Source organism: Rhinatrema bivittatum, chromosome 17 (genome assembly GCF_901001135.1).
Source record: "Rhinatrema bivittatum chromosome 17, aRhiBiv1.1, whole genome shotgun sequence".
Lineage (NCBI taxonomy): Eukaryota > Metazoa > Chordata > Amphibia > Gymnophiona > Rhinatrematidae > Rhinatrema > Rhinatrema bivittatum.
The window spans coordinates 25,234,900-25,257,410 of NC_042631.1; the positions used below are offsets into that span (position 1 = coordinate 25,234,900).

The following is a 22,511-nucleotide window of genomic DNA, read 5'->3' on the forward strand; positions in this document are numbered from 1 at the left end:
AAAATTAGTCTTCATAGATTGTGATACCTTTTAAAGCAGTGGTCCCCAACCCTGTCCTGGGGGCCCACCAGTCGGGTTTTCAGGATATGCACAATGAATATGGCATGAGAGAAAATTTGCATGCATTGGGTCAGTGCATGCAAGCGGTCCTTCACTTCCTCAGGCCTGGATTTATGCACAGACTTACTAGGCCTAGGGCAGCAAACTTCCTGATTCTCCTCTACCTAGATGACCCATCCCATCACCGACTCTCAAGGTGACCTTCCCGCTGCCACTGTCCCCACCCCCACCCCTGCCAAAAGACCTCAGCTCAAGCGACAATCCTCACAGTACAGTAAATATGGGGACCAAGTCTGCACTTAGAGTCCTCCAGCCCCCACATGGAAGACCAGAGGGAGTGAGGGACTATGAAAGCAGGCTGAGTTCCCACACTCATTGCACTGAGAACCACTGCTGGAGGTCTAGGGGTGGGGGGCCGTACTATGGTTTGCTGGGGGGGGGGGTGGGGGAATGGCACCAGCACTGAATCAGTGCCTAGGAGAGGCAGCAGACCACATTGGTCCCTGCACTTCCTCTGTGTTCCATCTGCTCAAATTTAAGATCAACAGACAAGAAACGGTGAAAAAGGAACAGTTGGGATCCCCATGAGCTGTCATCCATCAGCACTGTTAACACTGGGTACTTGCAAATAGGTCTCACACATGAAGACACCAATCCTATCCTAGACCAAAATATCTTCTAAATTAGCTATATTTCGGGAGAGTGATTTTTATAGTCATTTCCACAGATAATGGCCTTTTAAAGTTGTCTGCACAATATGCAGATAAAAGTATAATTTAATTTCCGGATGTTTTTAATGCAACTTGCCACATGCTATGGCTTGTACAAATAAATTTTTAATAATACAAATTAAATGTATACGGCCCGTATGCATACACTTTTATCAGCAGTATGATGGGGTAGTCCTGTGGGTGTGGTTTGCAATCTTGCACACATATCTGCATTTTCAAAAGTATGTGGATAAGTTTTCCCAAAAAACTATGCATGCACATTACCTGGTGTAACGGGAGGATAATATTCAAAGGGAAAGTACACGCGTCTCTTCCCTTTGAAAACTGGTGTAAAGTCCATGGATAAAAAGTACCTGCAGATGTTATACCAACACAGGCAGCTCAAATGTTTTCCCCCCATGGGGTACCACTTGCACAGTTGCAAAGTCCACTGGTGCTTTTCACTAGTTTTCAGAGAAAACGTCCATGTATGCTTTTGCCTGGAAAAATGAGTTCTGTACTTTTTTCTGAAGATGCTTTTTTATCCAACCAGAACTGTGCCTAGATTTTAAAATCCAAAACTACAAGGAGCGGTCTCACCATGGAGCGATACAGAGGCATTATGACATTTTCCATTTTATTCACCATTCCCTTCCTAATAATTCCTAACATTGTATTTGCTTGTTTGACGGCCATAGCACACTGAGCTGATGATTTCAATGTATTATCCACTATGATGCCTAGATCTTTTTCCTGGATGGTAACTCCTAATGTGGAACCTAACATTTTGTAACAGCATGGGTTATTTTTCCCTATATGCATCACCTTGCACTTGTCCACATTAAATTTCATCTGCCATTTGGATGCCCAATCTTCCAGTCTTGCAAGCTCCTCCAGCAATTCATCACAATCCACCCGTGATTTAACCACTTTGAATAATTTTGAGTCATCTGCAAACGTGATCAACTCACTCATCGTATCTATTTCCAGATCATTTATAAATAGATATACAATGCGAGCTGTTTTCTCCCCAAACCTAACCCTGCCCCAGGAATGCTTTTCACTAGAATGCTAGTAAATGTGCATACAAGGTGGGCAATTTCTAGACAGCTGATTTGCGGGCGTGAAATGCTTTTTTTGCCTGTGGACATCCCTTTGCCAATTGCCCTCATAAAGGTCACTGTTTAGAGAACTCTGTTTAACTCATACTCCATGAACAGAAATAGGTGTGATTTGTTTTTATTATTTTTGGCTTGGCAATTTCCTCCTGCTCCTTTGGGTTTCCAGCTCCATTGGATCTTGCCTCTGTGGGGATCTGGCACCATGAGTCTTCAACTGCGACAATCTGGGGGCTTTCCCTTATTTTTATATCATGCTCCCATCACAGCAATAGACCCTCAAGCCACAAAGCACAGCTCCCTCCAGAACCCAGCCAGAGTGGACCCAAAGTCTGGCCACTAGGTTGAGTGAGGGCAAAGGTTGATGGTTTGCCTAAGGGACATCCCCATCCCACCTTCAGGGTGAAGAGGGCTGCCAAGAACCACTCAGGTAAGCCACTGGGGGATGGAGGAGGATCTGAAGATTCAGGGTGGAAAAAGCCTAAAAAAGAGTTAATCACAAAACCCAGCCAAGCATCATTTTAGTAACAAAGAAACATTTAGAAGCTAGAATTAAGAACTTAATCTACTATTTTATATGCATGCATTTAAAAGTCATTCTTGGTTTAGAGTACTGTCAGTGCATGACATCTGTTAATTAAGAAATATATTTATTTGAAGTTGACATGTTTGGGAAACACCTCGTTAAGTTTTGGATTGTTTCAATGAATTGCAGTTTGTTGACAACTGCATCTGCTGCTCTTTGCATAAAAATAATTAACAAGGAGCTCTTTGATTTGTAGGATTGTTATATAACTGCAGGAACAGTTGATACCCCTGGTCTTTTAGATCGTTTTGTTTTGGTATTAAAAAAAAACAAACGCTGTTTAATCAAAGCAATAAATTACAAACACCCTAACAAAAAAAAAAAAAAAAGGTAATGACGGAAGAGGTAGTCACACCTGCCTCTAGCAGGCCCATGCTTGAAAAACTCAAGAAGGCAGGCAGAAGAGCCATGTTTCACCGCTTCATCACAAAGGGAATATCTGTGCCCCGGCCGAAATGCTGTCACTAAAACATCTGCGTAAAATCAGCTCTTGCTAATAATTAACAATCGTGTTCACCTGTCTTTAGAAGCTTGTCAGAAGTACAATGGTGCAAGCGAGATAATGAAGCTACCCTACCGCATGTTTACCAAAGGAATCGGGCCGGAGACCGACAAGCCCTCACTATTCACTTCAAGGCTAAGAGCAGATCATGACAGGTGAGGCACGCTACGACGTGCTGATGCGCGCTACACCACTTAATTGATGATTGGAAATGGTGCAAGAGGTTTGTTAGCGTCTTCCATTGACCCCCATCACATTTTAAAACAAGGTTTCTTTCCTATGCACTGAATTTCTGATCCCTGCGTCTGCTAATCAACATGCATTATAAACGGGCAATGCAGAATCAGCTCCGCCTGAAATGTTCAGCAGTGTCACAGTGATGCTTCAACAATCTGAACAACTGCATTAGGTGTTGCCATATCCGCGTACCCCTGAGGGCACAAACAAAATCAAATCTTAGTCTCTAAAATGTACTGCTAATGCTCTTCTTACTGCTTCCATTATGTGGAAAAGGAGCCTCCTTCCGGTGTTCAAAGGATGTAATATGTATAGGCATGAAAAACCAAAAGAGCTGGGTGACCCCACAAAAAATTATACACTAGAAAAAGGGAAGACCAAATAATTATTTAGAAAAATTTGTTCATGTATTTTTTATTTTTGTTTTTTTATCTGTTTTTTATAATTTTAAAATTATAAAAAATTATAAAAAACAGATAATTATAAAAAACAGATAAAAACATTATAAAAAACAGATAATAAATAAAACAAAAAAACAAAAATAAAAAATACATGGTGAGCAAATTTTTCTAAATAATTATTTGGTCTTCCCTTTTTCTAGCATATGTATAGGCATGCCATCCAATGTAATTGGGAGAATTTCTGTATCTTTTTGCCAATTTTCTTGGTTTCTGATTGCATTACTTGCAGAGCCGGCCCAAGCACTAGGTGAACTATGCCGTTATCTAGAGCAGTGGTTCTCAACTGGTATGTCGCGACACACCAGTGTGTCGCCAAGCACACGCAGGTGTGTCGCCACACTTCCCGGTCTCCTGCTGACCCAGCTACTCCCCCTACCTGTGCAAGATAGATCCTCCACCCGGGCTTAAAATGCTGAAAGCCCGGACGGAACACGGCAGCAGAGCTGGAGTCAGTGGGGCATGTGTGTGTGTGTGTGTGTGGGGCGGGGGGAGGCTGCAGCCATGACAAAAATCTGCTGCAGGAAGGAAAAGCAAGAAAAGACCAGACCAGGCCAACCGCAGCCTGAGGAACTTAGGCCTGCCCTGCTGCCATAGAAAGGATGAGGAGAGCGAGATGATTGCAGCCCAAGGGCTCCATTGAGAGACCGCACCTTGAATACTGTGTACAATTCTGGTCGCCGCATCTCAAAAAAGATATAATTGCGATGGAGAAGGTACAGAGAAGGGCAACCAAAATGATAAAGGGGATGGAACAGCTCCCCTATGAGGAAAGGCTGAAGAGGTTAGGGCTGTTCAGCTTGGAGAAGAGACGGCTGAGGGGGGATATGATAGAGGTCTTTAAGATCATGAGAGGTCTTGAACAAGTAAATGTGACTCGGTTATTTACACTTTCGAATAATAGAAGGACTAGGGGAAATTCCATGAAGTTAGCAAGTAGCACATTTAAGACTAATCGGAGAAAATTCTTTTTCACTCAACGCACAATAAATCTCTGGAATTTGTTGCCAGAGGATGTGGTTAGTGCAGTTAGTGTAGCTGGGTTCAAAAAAGGTTTGGATAAGTTCTTGGAGGAGAAGTCCATTAATAGCTATTAATCAATTTTACTTAGGGAATAGCCACTGCTATTAATTGCATCAGTAGCATGGGATCTTCTTAGTGTTTGGGTAATTGCCAGGTTCTTGTGGCCTGGTTTTGGCCTCTGTTGGAAACAGGATGCTGGGCTTGATGGACCCTTGGTCTGACCCAGCATGGCAATTTCTTATGTTCTTATGTTCTGTATAGATACGGGTACACTGATATTGCATTGTCTTCACTTGTAACTATTTTAAGCCTGTTTTCCAACAGTATACATGTTGAAAATAATGCTTGTATCAAAAGTAGGTAGCATGCCTGGCTCTCTGATATGCCAGAATACATTGCAAGTGGGAAATACCTATTTATCAGGCCGATACAGTAAAGCGCGGCCGCAGTTACCCCGTTTCTAACCCGCTGTTTACTCACAATTTCGCCGCGTAAGTCTAACCCGCGATTCACTATCTGTTTTTACCGATCCTCACCGCTTCTTTAACCCGACGCGTATCCCTTTCCGCCTGCGGCATGTACATGATATGTAAACGTCCGATTAGCTATTCCCTCCCATACAGTAAAGTGCACCCCGACTATCGCCTTTTTAACCTATCTTGCCGCGTCTTTAACCTACTAATTTACTGCCTATCCTGACTCTTGTGTTAGTGTGGTTCACTGGTTGCTCAGCATACTCAATTTAAAGCTTTAACCTTGGTATTTAAGGCTCAGCATGATCCCATACATTCCATTGCACTGTCTGTATTCACAAGAATGTAATTATCTGATTCTACCACCAAAAGCCGCCCAGTCCCAAACCAACCCAATCCACAGAAAAAAAAAATGCTTCTCGCACTTAGCCGCCCAGTCCCAAAGCAAACCAACCCAATCCAAGCCCCAGCAGAGAAAGTCAAAATTTCACAGTCCCAAACTTTCCCCCAGCCCCCGCTCACCTGCCCTGGCCACGGCCACGCAAGCCCCCAGCAGCAGCAGAAGTAGAAGGGCGGCGAGAGAGAGCGGCTTCAGCAGCCCCACCAGCGAAGATGAATACGTGCACCCCTGTAGGTCCAATATGGGTGCTCAAGGCAACAAAGGCGCATATGCACACGCCATGACCTCCAACGTCCAGCTGGTCATGGCGTGTGCGCATGCGCCTTCGCTGCCTTGAGCGTCCATATCGGTGTGCATGTATTCATCTTTGCCGGCGGGGCTGCTGAAGCCGCTCTCTCTCGCTGCTCTCTCTCGATGCCCTTCTACTGCTGCTGCCATCAGGATAGGCTACCAGTGTCACCCTCAGGCTCACATTATTATGACCTATCTCATGGAAGTAAACGGCACCCCCCTCCCCTTCTCTGGCATGTACATTACAGCCACACAGCATGTGTTGGGAAATAGCAGCTATCCATGCCATCAAACAAAAAACGCCATGCCTGTAAGCAGAGGACAGATTTAAGTCATTAGAATCTGATTTCACCCTTTTATAGGAGCCAACACATCTTACACGTATACCATGGTGAAAAAAAACAAAACAAAACACGCTCTCCTACTTCAAAGAACATGGGAGGCTGGATTTAACATGCACGTTGATCTCGTAAGAAGGAAAACTGAAGTGTCCTCCTAACAGAGGTAGTGGAAGCCATCACTGTAACAGATTTTGGGTATGCTGAGGAGGAGATAGGAGTGGTAGGAAAAATGTCGAGAGCTCTGGTTAAAGATGTGGAGCGAGGATTGCATGAGAGAACTCGTATGCGCATTTAGACAACACGTGCACCAATCTCAGACTAGAGGGGCCATTTTTGGCCTTTATCTGCTGTCATGTACTGTGTAATTGCTTATATGGGGGGGGGGGGGGGGGGCGGGGAGGAATCCAGAAAAGGTCTTGCAAGAAAAATCTTCTGCAGTAAGTGCTGTGGGACTTTTGCCTGAAAGTACTGAATTTAAGAAGCTGGTAAAAAAGTCCTTTTGTGCTTTCTGCATCATTTTTTTTCCTTGCCCGGTTTTTAGTTTGGGAACTTTCCCCCCCTCTCAGAAGTACCAGGAATTTGGGGGGGGGAAGAGAAAGAATTCAAAACTGCGAGGCCACTCGATTTGAAGTTTTCATTTTTTTTTGTGTCTCACTCTTGCCCGAAACTTAAATCCACCACTATACGGCTAACAGTCGGCACACGTCGCATGAAATTAAATGAATTCTGTGCCCAGCAATTGTTCTTAGAGGTCCAGCTTTCATTTTTTTTTTCCATTAGAGCCCTCACTCTTCTTTCAGACATCAACAAGGAGAATCAAACAGGAATTCCCTAAGGTCAGCTCTACGGAAGCATAAACCGCTAATTCAATAACCCCTGCTACTGCACTGTAAAAGGCCTTATTATTGCAACAACCATATGGAGTCAATTGAACAGTAATGACTAATCAATCCCTCCCCTTTTCTATTCTGCTCAGAGTGTCACAAACCACGTTTAGATTATCCTATTTCCTGCTCGGGATCGCTCAAGATGCCTTTTGTTCTTTCAGAGCTGGCCTGATGAAGGCAGCTTAAGCAAACACACGACCCAAGTGGTGCAGGAGTTATAAACTGCCATATGTGAATGAACAAAGGGGCCATACTAAAGCCTTTTGTGGGATCGGTTAATGTTTTTCATCTGAGCTTAAAAAGACCTAATGACTGCGGTGAGCTGATGCATATGGCTGGTGGCTTTGCAGAATGAAGGAAATTCTAGTCGGTTATATCCCAGCTTATATTTTCCAGAGTTCCTCGTCTTCGGGTTTGGTTGCAGTAAGCAAGTTTACTTTTATAACAAGTTGAGTTTGCTCCTCATTGCCAAATTAATTATCTATCGTGATTAGGCTATGCCATATCGGTGTAATTAGGAGGACATTTTTCAAACGATTTTACCTGGGTACCTGGGTAAAATGGTGTGGGGGCAGAAAACTTCCCTCTCCAGCTGCAGGTAGAAGTACAATGGGAGTACTTTTTCCCATGCTGAAAAGGGGCAGGGGAAAGGTGGAGCTAGCTGACAAATGCACGAGGATTTCATTTTTAGCGTAGTTTAAGGCACTGGCTTTGCACTTGGTGCCACTGGCCCCCGTATTTTCAAACGGAAATGCATAAGGAGTTTCCATTTGAAAATATGGTTGCAGGTCCAGTGATAAAATGTATCCATGGCCTTGCAAACCATGTACATAGTTTAAAAATCACCCCCTTAAGAATTTGTAGGTTTCTATTTCTTTTAGAAAGATTTAGACCATCATGCCATGCTATTCTTGTTTTATTTGGGCAGCAATGTGGGGTTTTTTGTTTGCGCACTCTATCATCAGTTGGGACACTGGAGAACCTAGCCATGTTGAAAGTGAAAACAATACAGAATTAAGAAACAATCACAATATTTAGGGTTGGGAAGGATTTTCTTTCACTGCTGCAGAAAGAGATTCAGAGCAGTTTTTCAGCTTCCCCTGGATTATCTTGCAAAGGGAGGCAACCAGAAGATGGTTCAACTCCATGGACATCTAGGGGCAGATTCATTAAAGTTCATGCTAAAAAAATACCCCTAATGCGGAGGCAGTACTTTTTTTTTTTTTTAGCACGCATGATAAAAATCATATTTAACCTTCTATTCACTAAGGGCCTGATTTTCAAAAGCATTTACACACTTAAAACAGGTTTATTCTTGTAAATGCACTTTACCTGTGTAAGTGGCCTTTTGAAAATTGCTACAGTATATGCTTTTGGATTGTCCATAGATTTTACCCGTGCAAGGGCACTTTACATGGAGTAAATGGCTTTTGAAAATTGCTACAATAGTAGTTACATTTGCATATGTAAATCTTTTTGAAAATTACCCTCCATGATGATATGCAATCACTAAAAACAACTGAACACTTTTTTTAATAAGCCCGCAAGCAAGAAAATTACAATTGAGCAGCAATACTGGCTCCACACCTCACCATTTACAGTCTGCACATTATTTTGCTGTTTTCCTTCCAGCAAATCCTGCTCCCTTCCAACATATATAAAAGAGAGGCAAGAACCTGATCTTAGAGTTAGTGCTATGTACAGAGAGGGCAAAGCAACTGGACTAGATCTTTATATAGGTGGAATGTTAGAACAACATAAACCTGAGTAAGGAGGGTTTATTTGAAGAAAAAGAGATGGCTGTTGAACAGTATGGTATATTGTCTTGTGCTTCTCATTTCGTCTACTGTTTCTCTTCATGCTGCTTGGTCCCTGCCTTCTCCTGTGCTTGTGAGGATGTGTCTGTCTATTCATTGGCTTCTGTTTGTGTCAAGTTTTGCCAGTCTTGTGTGTGAAGGTTTGCAACAAAAGTGTGACAGTGGACAGCAGGAAGAATGGAAGGGGAGAAGCACAGACTAGGTGCCTGAGTGTGGTAAGAGTATGACTTGCTTAGAGTATGATTAGGAGGGTTGAGTGCTTAGGTGAGCACCGGCAGGAGGGAAAAGGTCATAAGAGCCAGACAGAGCAGTGCCAGAGAGGGAGGAGGTAGTGGAGGGAGCAGTGCAGCAGCTGAGTATCCAGGTCATGCGGCAGGAGAGCAGTGTCCAGTGAAAACAGGATATTGGGCTTGATGGACCTTTGGTCTAACCCAGTATGGCAAGTCTTATGTTCTTATATTCTTGATTTAACAACTTTGAATGATTTTGCATCAGCAGCAAATCTGATCACCTCACTCGTTTTCCCCATCTCATACATTCATAAATATGTTATAAAACAGTGGTCACAGTACAGATTCCTGGGGCACTCTACTCTTCACCTTTCACCATTGAGCAGGTCTAACTTATCCAGCTAACATAACCAGAGAAGTTTGAATATTGCTACTTATCTGGCTATTTCATCTGGATAAGTAGCTCTTCCCCAGAACGCCTATATCCCACCTACCACATATCCGGCTAAGTAGTTAGCTGGAAAAATAGTTATCTGGCTATGTGGTGGAAGCAGAACGGGATATCCAGCCTCCTCCAATTAACTGGATAAGTCCTTATTTATCTGACTAAGTATCAATGAATATTGGCCTCACAGTACAGAACAAAGATTATTCTGCCTGAATACCTATCACATAGAACACTCTCTGGTAAGAAAGAGCAAATATCCACCCTTATTTACACAGTGACAGAGTATTGTTTAACAAAATTATGTAATACCTTTCAGTTCTAATGAAAACACATTAATCTTCTCTCAGCTGTAACTGTTTCATACTTATATATGCAACACACAGTATTCCACCAAATATTTTTTCAATCTGTGATTGTAACTATCTTTCCAAGTCTTGTACTAAAGATTTCTAAATAATCAATGTATAAGTAAGATCTTCTTGAATCTTCAGAACAGCACATGTTCTATCACTCACTGCCCTACAATAGACTTATATGGAGGTAATTTTATAACTGCCCCTAAGTTAGCTGGCAAATATGTCCATAAACGACACCAATTTTCAAAGCAGATTTACTTGGATAAGTTCGCTTTGAAAATTATCCTAGCAAAATTATGTACACGCAATTACATCAGCTATTTGGTGTGCCTGGTTTTGCCGAGCGTGTCATGGACCCTGCCCGCGGGTTCCCCCGTGAGCAGGCACTCACTTTCCCCACGCTGCTTGCCCGACGCAACACGGACACCGCCAGAGTCGGGCCCTCCTTCGCGGCTGGAGCCGCGGACTCAATTTCTCCTTGCGGCCCAGAGGCCGCCCTGGTATGCCCTCTTCACCGCGGCCGGAGCCGCGGCCTTGTCTGCCTTCTTCGCAGCTGCAAGCCACCGCTGACATCTTCGTGGCACAGAGGCCGCATCCCCGGGCTCGAGTAGCGGCTCGAGCCGCCCCCGGGGCCTCCTGCAGTGGCTGGAGCTACTGCCGTCATCGGGGCCTGCTTCTTCGCGACGTCGACGCTGTGCAGGCCGCTGTCCACGGTCCTGCACAGCTCTGCTTGCTTCCTCCTCTTAGGCGGGCGGCCGCGCCTCTCTACAGAATTTAAAGGGCCAGACACAGGAAGTGTGCTGGCCCCACCTTTGGACTGATTTCCTGCCTAGCCCTTTAAAAGGGCTGTCTTTGCATTACATCATCGCCTTGCATCGGAGTTACTTCACTCTGGAAGCTCCTAACTGCCAGAGCTCCGTCAGGTCTTCTTCGTGGAGCTCCTCTTTATTTCGTCTCTTCATGTCAAGTCATGCCTCATGCCTGAGGTCCTCGTCTAGGTGTCCTGGTGTTTCGTCTCCTGGTGTCCTGCCCTTCTTGGTGTTCGCTTCAGCGCTCCTGAGCCTTCTGGTCCTGTCAGGCCGTGCTCCCTCGGATGATGTCTTTCCCGAGCGTGGAGTGCCTACAGGTGGAATTCGTTCCTGTGCTCCTGAGCCGTCATGTCCTGCCAGCCTTTGTGGTGCTTCGGGCGACATCTGGCTCCGTCGGAGTCCCACTTCGACTGGATTCTTCCCTGCGCTCGTCCCTTCTCAGCGTGGTCCGTGACCAGCCTCTTCAGGCTGTGTAGGGCATGCAGTGGGACAGGGTGGTTCGCGACCAGCCCATTGGGTCTGTCCATGAAGGTGGGCTGAGTAGGGCGCACCGAGAGACAGTGCCATTCATCTTTTGTCTGGACTTTGTCAAGTTCCTCATCTCGTCCTGGATGCCGTTGCATCAGTCTTGGTGTCATGTCTTCGCTTCAACCTCTTGTTCCTGATGTCGTCGCATTGACCCTGGTCCAGGATGCCGTTGCATCGACCATTGGTCTGGGATGTTTTCGCATCAGCCTTGGTGTCAATGTCCTCAACTACCTTGGTGTCATGTCTTGTTCCAGCCCTCGTCTCTGATGCCGTCCGCATCAGCCTTGGGTGTCATGTCTTCATGTCAAGGCCCATCTGTCCTCATCCTCAGGCCAGGCCTGCTGCTCCATGCCGATCCAAGCGGCAGGTCCGAAAGGGCTCAGAATGGTCGGAGGACCATTCACATTCCAACATCATCCTGCTGTTGGCCTTGGGAGCTTGCAGGCCTGGCAGAGGATAAGACTGTCGGCCATGCTGGAACACGCCGTCAACCCTCGGTTCAGTCCTGGATCCATCTGGGGTCGGGCTGAGGCCCAAGGGCACACGAAAACACCCCGTTACGTAACAAAGCGAACCGGTGCTCACAGAGACAGATATTCAAAAGCTCGCTAAGAGTGCAAGATAACTGGCTAATAATAGCTGCTTATCATCACCTAAATATTCAGCTGAACTTAACTGGCTAGGTTTTCAGATAAATATTCGGCTAAATCGAACCAAAATTTGACTGGCTAGATTTAACGTGGCTGGGGGTAACCCCAGCTAAACTTAGCCGATTAGTGCTGAAAATCTGACTTTAACCGGCGTGTCCTCCTTAAAAAAAAAAAAGAAAATGTTTACAAAAGCAGGGGACAGTTTAAAGTTTAAAAAGTTGCTCCCATGTTCTCTTTTAAAAAAGAAATGGCCCAGAGGTCCCCATCTTCTTCCGCCTGTGCTCTACTGCTTAAAATAAATTACCTGGCGGTTCCCATCCCCTTGTTCTCACTCTCCCGATGCTCCTTTCTAAAAAAAAAAAAAAAAAAAAAAAGAGGAGTGCCCTCACGGTCCTCATCTCCTTCTTCCCACCCTCCTAATACTCATTTTAAAAAAAGAAATGGTCCTGCAGGCCCCATACCCTTGCTCCCACCTTCCTGATGCACCCTTTAAAAAAAGAAATAGTCCCATGGTCCCCTTTCCCTTCCTGCCACCCATCCGATGCTCAGAAATGGCCCTGCAGCCAGCTGGCAAGCCATAACCTCCTTCCCTCTCCCCTCCCTCAGAATGTAAAAAAGAAGCTGTGGGTAAAACCCCGGGATCCTCTGCCTGCTCCATTTTCAAATAAGGACAGAGGGCAGGCTTGGGTATCTCTTTCCCTTCCCTCCTGGCCATAAAAAGAGAAAAGGCATGCTATTGGCCGGCTAGCACCATTTGGGAAAATGGCCGTGCCAGATCTGAAGTCTAGGGGGCGCTCCAGGTCTTCTCCAGGGCAATTTTGGTAAGACCAGGGGGATTGAGAGGGTAGGCTAGAGTACGTGGTGAGAGGGTGGGTCTGGAGTGGGGGGGAGGGGGAGTTATTTTTTGAAAATGTGGCGGTGTTTAGGGGTTGAGTCAGGGCCTGTCCCATACCAATACTGTGTGAAAATTTTCACTTTTGTCTTTGGCCACCTCAAGGGATGGCAGCGAGTGGGTCTTGACCCCATGACTTTTGCCACACTTTGGGGGTTTGCATCAGGCTGAACAGCTAATTGATGGCCCTGAGAGATTTGGAACATGCATCAGCATTCCTTGGACAGTTAGCTAACTTCTAGTCAAAAAATGTGGCTTGCTAGTTTTGAGACAACCTGCATTATTTGATTTATATCAAACTGCCTAATAATGTGCTTATTTGCATATATTTGCATGCAAATCAGCTCATTACCTTACGGTAATCAGGGGAAGATAATGAACAGTATTTGAAATACTATGCGCTATCAAAGTGTTAGGGCATTAACTGCATGATAAACGTTTATCGCAGCTTTGTAAATACCCCCCTTACTCTACAAGCCCTCTGGTTCAGAGAAATATCTTCTGTACCTAAACGTCACTCCCTTGAGCTATGAATGAAAAGGCATGAGTTAAAATCCAAAATAAATAAATACAATATCCCCAACACAAGTACTTTTAATCTTATGTACTTATTATACAAATGAGTTTATTATAATAACACAAAAGGGTGAATTTTCAAATCATTACATACATAAAAATTAGCATGTATGAATGTAAATAGACTCTATTTGCATATTCCGTATTTTATAAATGTCCAAAATACACACATTTTTATTTTCACGTGCACATATATACGTTTAAAAAAAGAGGTGGTTTAGAGGTGTTCTGAGGTGTGGCCAATACTTATGCACATAAGTAGCAATGTTTAAAGACATATGCATATAGTTGCCAACTTACTTGTGCATTTTTATACCTTCAGTTATCTGACATAAGTGATATTAAATGTTTTTATTATGTACTATTGACTGGGTAAAAATCCTGGGTAAACTGGGAGGAGTTCAAACTGAAGAATCAGGAAGATCTCAATTACCTGGAGAAGGACTGGGAGAACTGGTGGAGTAATTGATAATTTTCTTGATGCATGCATGTTTTAAAATACACCAACTTACGGGTATAATATATGCGAGTAAAGCCTATTTATTTCATGCATATGTATATAATAGGTAGGAAAAGTATGTACTTTCAATGCATTCATATATGTTCTTTCAATGCATTGCATGTATTCACATGTATACATATACATGTATGCTGCGGGATAGAGATAAACATGTGTTTTATAAAATATGTGTAACATATAAATGGGTTATAAATACTAGTGAACTGTTATGGTTCTGGCTGCTGTGAAGCCTTCCTTCCACCAGGGGACCCCAGTAAGCATACCCCCTCAGGTTGGCCAGGCCCTTCTTTCCTGCCCGCACCATACCCAGACTCCAGCCCTACATAACTCTGTCTGTCCTTTGCTTTGATGCTTCTGCATCAAGTCTCCATTGGCTCTCTGCTCTAGTCATTCTTACCTTGTGGCCCTCCTTAGACCTTTCCTTGTTTTGCCTTGTGGCCTCTGGGCCATCTTGCTCCTGTCTTGCCTTGTGGCCCAAGGCCCTTCCTGCTCCTGTCTTGCCTTGTGGCCTAAGGGCCTTCCTGCTCCTGTGGCCTATCTAGTCCTATCTAGGTTCGCGACCAGCCCATTGGGTCTGCCCGTGAAGAGAGGCAGAGTAGCTAGGTTCGGAGAGCAAATCCTATCCGTAAGGAGCTCCTGTACGAATACCTTTGCTAACTCGATTAGCTAGCAGTAGTGTAGGCTTTTTGTATCCAGGATGCATGACATCATCACAGGGGGACGCCCCTGAGGTTCGCGCCAAAGAAAGTATTTGAAGCAGGGCCGCACAGCGCGTGCGCCCTAAGGCAGCTGGACAGCATGGCGGGAGGCAGCGCCCAAGCCAGACCGGGAACGCCGGAGAGGACGGCAGGCAGATGCCACGGCAGCCAAACGTCCATCAACCGCGGGAGGAGTCGCCAGAGAGGTAAGGAGGGCGGAGTGGAGACGTCGGGCAGCGACAGTCGTAACAAGTATAGTTACTAATGAAACCTCTCTTGCTTACCGAACACAGTTTTTGACAGGGAGTTGGCCTCTTGTTTTGACCACTTTACTCTAGGCAGCGGCCCAAAAGCCAATTCATTTTTGCTGGGTCTTTTTGCAGCCATAATTCTGATAAGGAAAGGTTACAAAGCCACACTACAGAGGTAAAATTAGCAGGATAAGAATACTTTTAAGGATAATCCTTCCAGGAGGCTCTCGCTCAGATAGACATTCAACAGCATCCTTGCTAGTCCCAGTCACCCTTGCGTTTGAGTGCTTTCTCCCATGGTCCAATCCAACTGAGCAATCAGATTGTGAAGATCCCAAAAACTGTCAGGAATTGATGCCCTCAGCAAACGGTTACATTAATGATGAAAAGGTCCATAATAGGAATAATACCCATTTCTAGCAAGCAATTTCTGGAGTTCATGACTTCGTCTAATAAAACACTATTACATCTGCGGGCTGATGCCTGATATAGACATTAATAGGTGGATTTTAAAAGCCACCCATGGATGAGCATATCTCCTGGTACGCACACAAGTGTGAAAGCCCAAAAGGGGTGGGGCATGGGAATGATCTGGTCAAGGGTAGGACATGTGCGCTGGGGTTGGGGCTAACAGGGGGGAAAGGGAGGCTAATAACCTAGTGGGGTTTGGAAGTCCTATCCCTTCACTGGATAAACTGGGAATGAACCGAGAAAACTGGTAATGGCGTCAGCGCTTGTCGCTTACAAAATTTCCCCACTTATGCGATAGAAGCATCATTGGCGCGCACATGCACGCATCTGTATAAAATCGTACGCAAATGTACGCATATTCAGTCTATTTTATACCGTGCGCGCATATGTACGCGTATGTTATAACATGGCTGTGTCCTTTGCTGCGAGCCGGCTTAAGCACATAGATGTGCGCCCGCGCACTGGTATCAGGATACCGTTTAACATTTTCAATCAGATTTATCAATAAGATTAAAAACTAACATTATAGTACGAAATGTTAAAAGTCAAACAATTAGTTTAATTTTGGAGGGAAAGGAAGGCTTATGAAATCACAATATATCTGTGTGTGTGTTTACGTCCCTGGTAACTTTTTCGTTTGATGTTCTGTCTATACCACATTTTTAGGATATATCAGGGGGAACATGAGGATTCTGACAGGGTTTTATTTTTCAGATTCACACATATGTGTGCATGCACATGCATGTATTTCAAAAAGTGGGCTCTTTTAGTTCTGGGTGGAAATTCTTGTTATAAGGTGGTTACATTTCCATGTTGCTATTGTCTTCTACAACAAGATAACAAGGCAGCAGTACTTCTTGAAATGATCCTGTTCTACATAAGACAGCTTGTAGAACAGTTTCTCCATTTTCATTCTTGTTGGAGGAGGTACCCTCCTAATCTTTGCATTGCCTTCACAGTTTACTGTTCTTCATCTCGTCTATCTAAATTACCCATAGCAGCTATTACAAATATTTATGTGTGACAAATATTGGCATCCAAAGTGATTCTTTCCCCAGTTATTTATGAAGCCACTGTCACAAAAGTAGATGCTGCTTTGTCATGCATATACTACCCACTGTTTATACCTCAGCATAGGACAATTTTAAACAAGTTATTTCACTGGTTTGGAATCCACTGGGCAGCCGCCAGAATTATCTCCTTGCTCTGCTTCTCTTACCTCTTTGTCAAAGGGCAACATTCACCTTTTGTGCAAGAAACAATCTGAGAATGCAGGGTAGACAGCTATCTCTTATGTAGAAAAAACAGTTATATTACATTACTTAAAGCAGAAGAATTGCTAAATATTTTGCACGATTATTAACTGACTTCATTCTTGCTTGATTCTCCCTCCCAGACTCTACATTGATAGAAAGAAATAAAACAGAGCATTTCTGACAGCTAAAGTCTGGCTTAGGTGTGAAGACTGTTTCAAAATACCATCTTAGAAGCTCAGATTAAATGTATTCTACAAGTTACAAAAGACTGAAAGAAGTTCAAATGACTGCCAGCATCGTTAAATGGTGCTATTAAAGCTAAAGTAGAAACTACTGAGGAAAATAGGAAATAGTATAAGCCCTGGCTGATCAGATATAAAACATTAATAAGGTAGACCAAAGAGGCAAAAACTAACAATGTTTTTAAGTACACTAAAAGCACGAACCCTGTGACAGAAGGAGTTAAAAAGGATGCTCAGGCAGGATAAGACCATAGCAGAAAAACTAACTAAATTCTTTGCTTCATTCTTGACTGCAGAGGATGTTGGGAAGAAACCCATACCAAAACTATTCTTTGTAGGTGATGACTCAGAAGAATTGAAGCAAATCAATGGAAGTCTGGAAGAGGTGCTAGAGCAAATAGACAAACTTGTAACCATTCATTAAAATCTGCCACTTATTCTTGAGAACTGGAGGACGTAACACCAATTTTTAAAAAGGATTCTAGCAGTGATCCACTACAGACCAGTGAGCCTGACCTTGATGTTGGGCAAAAGGATGGAAATTACTTTTAAGAACAGAATGGCTGAGCATATACTGGGTTAACCAAGGCTTTAATGAATAGCCAGCATGGATTTGCCAAGGAAAGTCACCCCTTATTAAAACTTTATAATTCTTTGAAGGTGTAAATAAGCATGTGAATAAGGGTGAGTTGGTTGATATATTGTATCTGGATTTTCAGAAGACATTTGATAAAGTCTCTCACGAAGAAATGTAAACGTCATTGGACAGGATGTAATGTTCTATTTTGGAATGAGAGCTTTTCAAAGGATGGGCAAGAAAGAGCAAGACTAAATGGTCAATTTTTCCAGTGGAGAAAAGTGAATGGTGGAGTGCCCCAGGGATTTGTACTGGGACCACTGTTTAATATATTCATCTGGAGAAGGGAGCAAAAAGTGAGGTGAACAAATCTGCAGATGATGTTTTAACTATGATAAGTAGGTAAAACATGTGCAGAATGCGAGGAATTGCAGGAGGGTCTTGTGAAACTGGACATCTAAACTGCAGATGAAATTTAATTTGGAAAAGTGCAAAGTAATACATATAGGGGCAGATTTTCAAAGGGGTATGCATGTAAGATACGCGCATAACCCCCGAAAAGCTGCCCCTTCCACCCGCTGTGCGCGCCGAGCCTATGTTGCATAGGCTCGGCGGCGCGCGCAAGCCCCGGGACGCGCGTAAGTCCCGGGGCTTTCCTGGAGGCGTGTCGCGGCTAGTGTGTCATCGGGGGGGGGGGGCGTTCTGGGGCAGGGCCACGAGCGTGGTTCCAGCCCAGGGGCGTTCTGGGGGCGTGGACGCGGCCTCCGGACCAGCCCCAGTACCGGAACATAATGCGCCGGCATGTGCAAGTTATGCCTGCCTTGGGCAGGCTTAAATTTTGAAATAAAGGTAGGGGGGGGGAATTAGTTAGGGCCGGGGGGCGGGTTAGTTAGGGGAAGGAAAGGGAAGGTGGGGGGCGCAGGAAAGAAAGTTCCCTCCGAGGCTGCTCCGATTTCAGAGCGTCTTCGGAGAAAATGGAGGCAGGCTGCATGGCTCGGCGCATGCAGGCTGCCGATTTTGCGCAGCCTTGCGCGCGCCAACCCCCGATTTTAAAAGATACGCGCGGCTACGCGCGTATCTTTTAAAATCCGGCGTACTTTTGTTTGCGCCGGTTGCGTGAACAAGCGCACGCGTACTATTTTAAAATCTGCCCCATAGGGAAAAATAAGTCTAACTATATGACTATAACGCTGGGTTTCACATTAGGAGTTCCATGCATAAAAATGGCCTTGGAGCTACTATGTACATTATAGTAAAATCCTTAGCTCAAGGTTTGGCAATGGTCAAAAAAGTGCATAGAACATTAGGAATTATTTGAAAAGAAATAGAAAACAAAAGTGGAGATATTATATGATATGAATCCATGACACAATTACACCTTGAGCACTATGTGCAGTTCTGGTGGTTCAATATGAAAAAAGATATAGCAGAACTGGAAGAGATGCAGAGAGCAGCAAATAAAAATGAACGACTCCTTAATGAAGAAAGATTTCAACTTGGAGACCAGATGAACGAGGGGGAATATGACAGAGGTTTATAAAATTATGAGTAATGTGGAAAAAGTTAATAGAGGACATTTATTTACCCTTTCAGATGGCACCAGGATGAGGGGATACTCCAGAAAATTAAATGGTGGCAGATTTAAAACAAAAGTGTTTTATCCAGCAAACGCACAACTAAGATGTGAAATTTGTTGCTGGAAAATTTAGTCAAGGCTAGTAGTGTAGCTGAATTTAAGAAAGATCTGGAAAAGTTTCTAGTGGACGGGTGGAGAACGCCACCCCTTGCAACTGGGAATGAATCTGCCCATTATGATTTGTGGGATACTTGCAAGTGACCTGGCTTGGCCACTGTCATAGACAGGATGCTGGGCTTGATGGACTACTGGTCTGACCCAGTATGGCACTTCTTATATTTTTAAGGCTCACGGAATCATGAATAGTAAGACAAAAAACAAAACAAATTACTCTAAGTGACCCGCATATGTTGATTTACAATGATATGTGCTTTTTAGGATTAGTGAGCTTCATCTTTTGGCATAATCCTTGGGCATGTATATACACTTTCACTTGGTATGTTAGTGGTTTATTCAGTGTACAAATATATGCTTTTATCGGATGTTTTAGCTTACTTTCCATTCACAGGCTGAATCACATTTGTTTAAATAAGCCAGAATATAAAAGGCCAACTATGCATTTACCAGTTGATTTTAAGAGGCTCTTCCAAAATTTGACCTCACAATTTAATCAGGTATGTCTAGTATCATATTCTGAAGTCTAAATGAAGACATTCATAAACTCTTGATTTTTTTTGTTTGATGAGTAAACCTCTTCAGATATCTCTTGCATTAAATGAAAATATGGTACTGATACTATCTTTAAAATGAGATTCTGTGATAGATAGGCATAGGTAGACAAGTATATGGAAATGCATTCCTTTATACAAGGAATAAACTACACCCAATCCTGCGTTAAAAGGGTATAATTTAATCTAGCTTTTCGGATAACATTAAGAGACAAAAATGTGAGTGAAACTTGAGTAGTTTACATATATTACCCAAAACCACAAATTTAATTAGACCCATAGTTTGTACCTCCATGGGCGTAGTTTTTATTATAATATGTGGTGGATTCATGAGGTGCTGATCTACCATCATCCTGCTATGCTCCATTCTGTTGCTATTTCTGCTCAGATGGCATGTGCATGCCAAGAAAGCCTACAGTTCTGTTCTAAGTATCTCTGTATACAAATCAGACCATTAAAAAACTGAAGATTCATAAGGAGATACTGATTTACACAAGCAACTCACCGTCTGCATCCTCTGGCCTCGTGAGGTCAATGACTCCCGGGCCCATCTTCACGTCTTCATGGGATTTTCCTGTTAACTGGGGGCCCAGACTCTCAAAGCGTGTTCGCTCCTAGAATTAAAAAAAACCCAAGGTATTTTGAGATACTTCACTGGAGTCCATTTTTGCAGTTTGCGCCTGACATGATTTCTTTCATTAAAGACCAAATGATGAGGATATTCACTACATTATAGATGCCCCTGGTGGGGGAGGTTGCCCAACTATAATATACGTTTACATCAGTGCGAACAGAATTGGACTTTTCTTTTAAAGTCAATGCATATGAGGGGTTTAAAAAGAGAAATTTACCTGTTATGTAATTTTCACTTCAGTTTAGATTTAGTTACTGAATTTTAATATGGATTTTCAAAATTTTCCACCATTTTTCAATTTTTTTTTTAATTGTTTTAGGGGCTATTGCCTCTCCATTCGTTGGTTGGAGTAGATGCTAACTGCTTGTTCTCTTAGCCAATGCATTCTATAAGTAACACCTTGTCCTGCCAAACTGCTCAGAGAGATGTCAATAGTCTATGGTCAGCCATGATGCCAGTGAGCTTCATTTAATATTCTTTCCTATAATAATTTTCTTTAAAAAACGTTTTTTTATTTAATGTGGTTTGTTTTTTGCAGCACAAGCACTTTATGGCCTCTGAAGCAGGTATTTAACTTTGCCGAAACGCCTGGAGCGTTGGGCTCCTTCCCAAGCTTCCTTTCACCATCCTTGCTTCGGGACATTAGCCTGATTGGGATCTTGAACACCTCTACATCAGCCTTTTAGATGAGCTGATGAAGCACTTTGCTCCTTGATCATCCACGGACAATTTATGGACAGTCTGACGTACCGCTTTTACATGCTTTATCTATTCATAAAAATATTTTTCAAGCTGGTAGTACATGATTAGTTGACTGCATGTGCTGTGCTGTGATTAGTTAAAACTTTCTTTCACAACAGGTTTATTGACTGTTTAGTACACGTTTAGGATTCCACCTTATATGGGACGATACAATACACTGTAGTGTATTTCCCCATCTTTTTGTCTTTAATGCTTCTTGTCTAATGCCGATTTGATACTCCTTTCTTTGAATTTAATGATTTCATTCAATCATTTATTTCACATGTTCCTTTTCTTTGGAATAAATAAAAACAATGTATTTGATGCAGATATATTGATTTTATTAATCCTAGTTGACAAACAGATGCATCTAAAATAGATTAAGCTATAATGTACATTACTAAATGGTATCTTGAAAATGACGGCTGATTTGTCTAGAAACATAGCATTGAAATTACAGAGGCATGATACCATAAGTCTCAGATCCCCCTAAGAATCAACACTTTACAGCAGGGGTGGGCAATTCCAGTCCTCGAGGGCCACAAACCTGTCGAGGTTTTAGGATATCCTAATGAATATGCATAACAGATTTGCATACAACTGAGGCAGAGTGCATGCAAATTTCTCTCATGCATATTCATTAGGGATATCCTGAAAACCAGACTGGTTTGTGGCCCTCGAGGACCGGAATTGCCCACCCCTGCTCTACAGTTCATTTTTCCTCAAAATCTATTTCTAGGCACTTATATTTTTTTTGACAAAAGTTTTAAATCCTATTTTGCCATAGATTCTCTCATATTCATGGGAATCTGTATTGGAGCTGCCTGCTATGGACCATTCCGACTGCATGAATATGCAGAAACTTCAATGCAGATTCGTAAGTTTGAGGGATTCAAATCAGATTTTTTTAAAAAGCCAAACAAAGAAACATTCATCAACTAACTTGACAAACCTAAAAACCTTTGTTGAGTTAAATCGAACCAGTTTCTGAACTTTATAAGGAACGCTTGCACATCTCTAGTGATTATAGGGACCACCGTGTCTCCACTGGAATTGAGCATTACACTGAAAATGAGAAGTGAGAGCAGAGCCCATAACACTCACAAGCACCACCGACTCCTTTGAGTAGGTATCACCTCGTGCAAAGAACAACCAATTCCTAAGTAAGCTTAAGGGAGCCAGAGACGGGCGCGGAAAGGTAGAAATGTAGAAAAGCTCAGAATGGCATTTTGTGTGTTAACTCAGTTCTTCCAAGAAATACAAGAAAACTTCACTACAGTACTCAGTACAATGTTGCTTCACAGAGGTCTTTGTTTAACTTTGCATCAGTAGCTAAATGTTCAATGGTTATCATTAATTTAGTGCTCCTGTTCGAAGGGCTACCTGTTTTACCTCTGGCCTTGTTGCTTATTCACACTAAACTTA

At 43.2% G+C, this 22,511-nt stretch overlaps 1 protein-coding gene across 5 annotated transcripts in view; it reads right to left on the bottom strand.

Moving 5' to 3' along the window:
* Window positions 1–22,511, bottom strand: part of SOX6 (SRY-box transcription factor 6) — a 780,471-nt gene that overhangs the window by 24,284 nt on the left and 733,676 nt on the right. For all 5 annotated transcript variants that reach the window (XM_029582789.1, XM_029582791.1, XM_029582793.1 and 2 more), the window contains one exon: window positions 20,217–20,325. In XM_029582789.1, coding sequence (XP_029438649.1) covers window positions 20,217–20,325 — 109 coding nt within the window. The remainder of the gene's footprint in view (window positions 1–20,216; window positions 20,326–22,511) is intronic.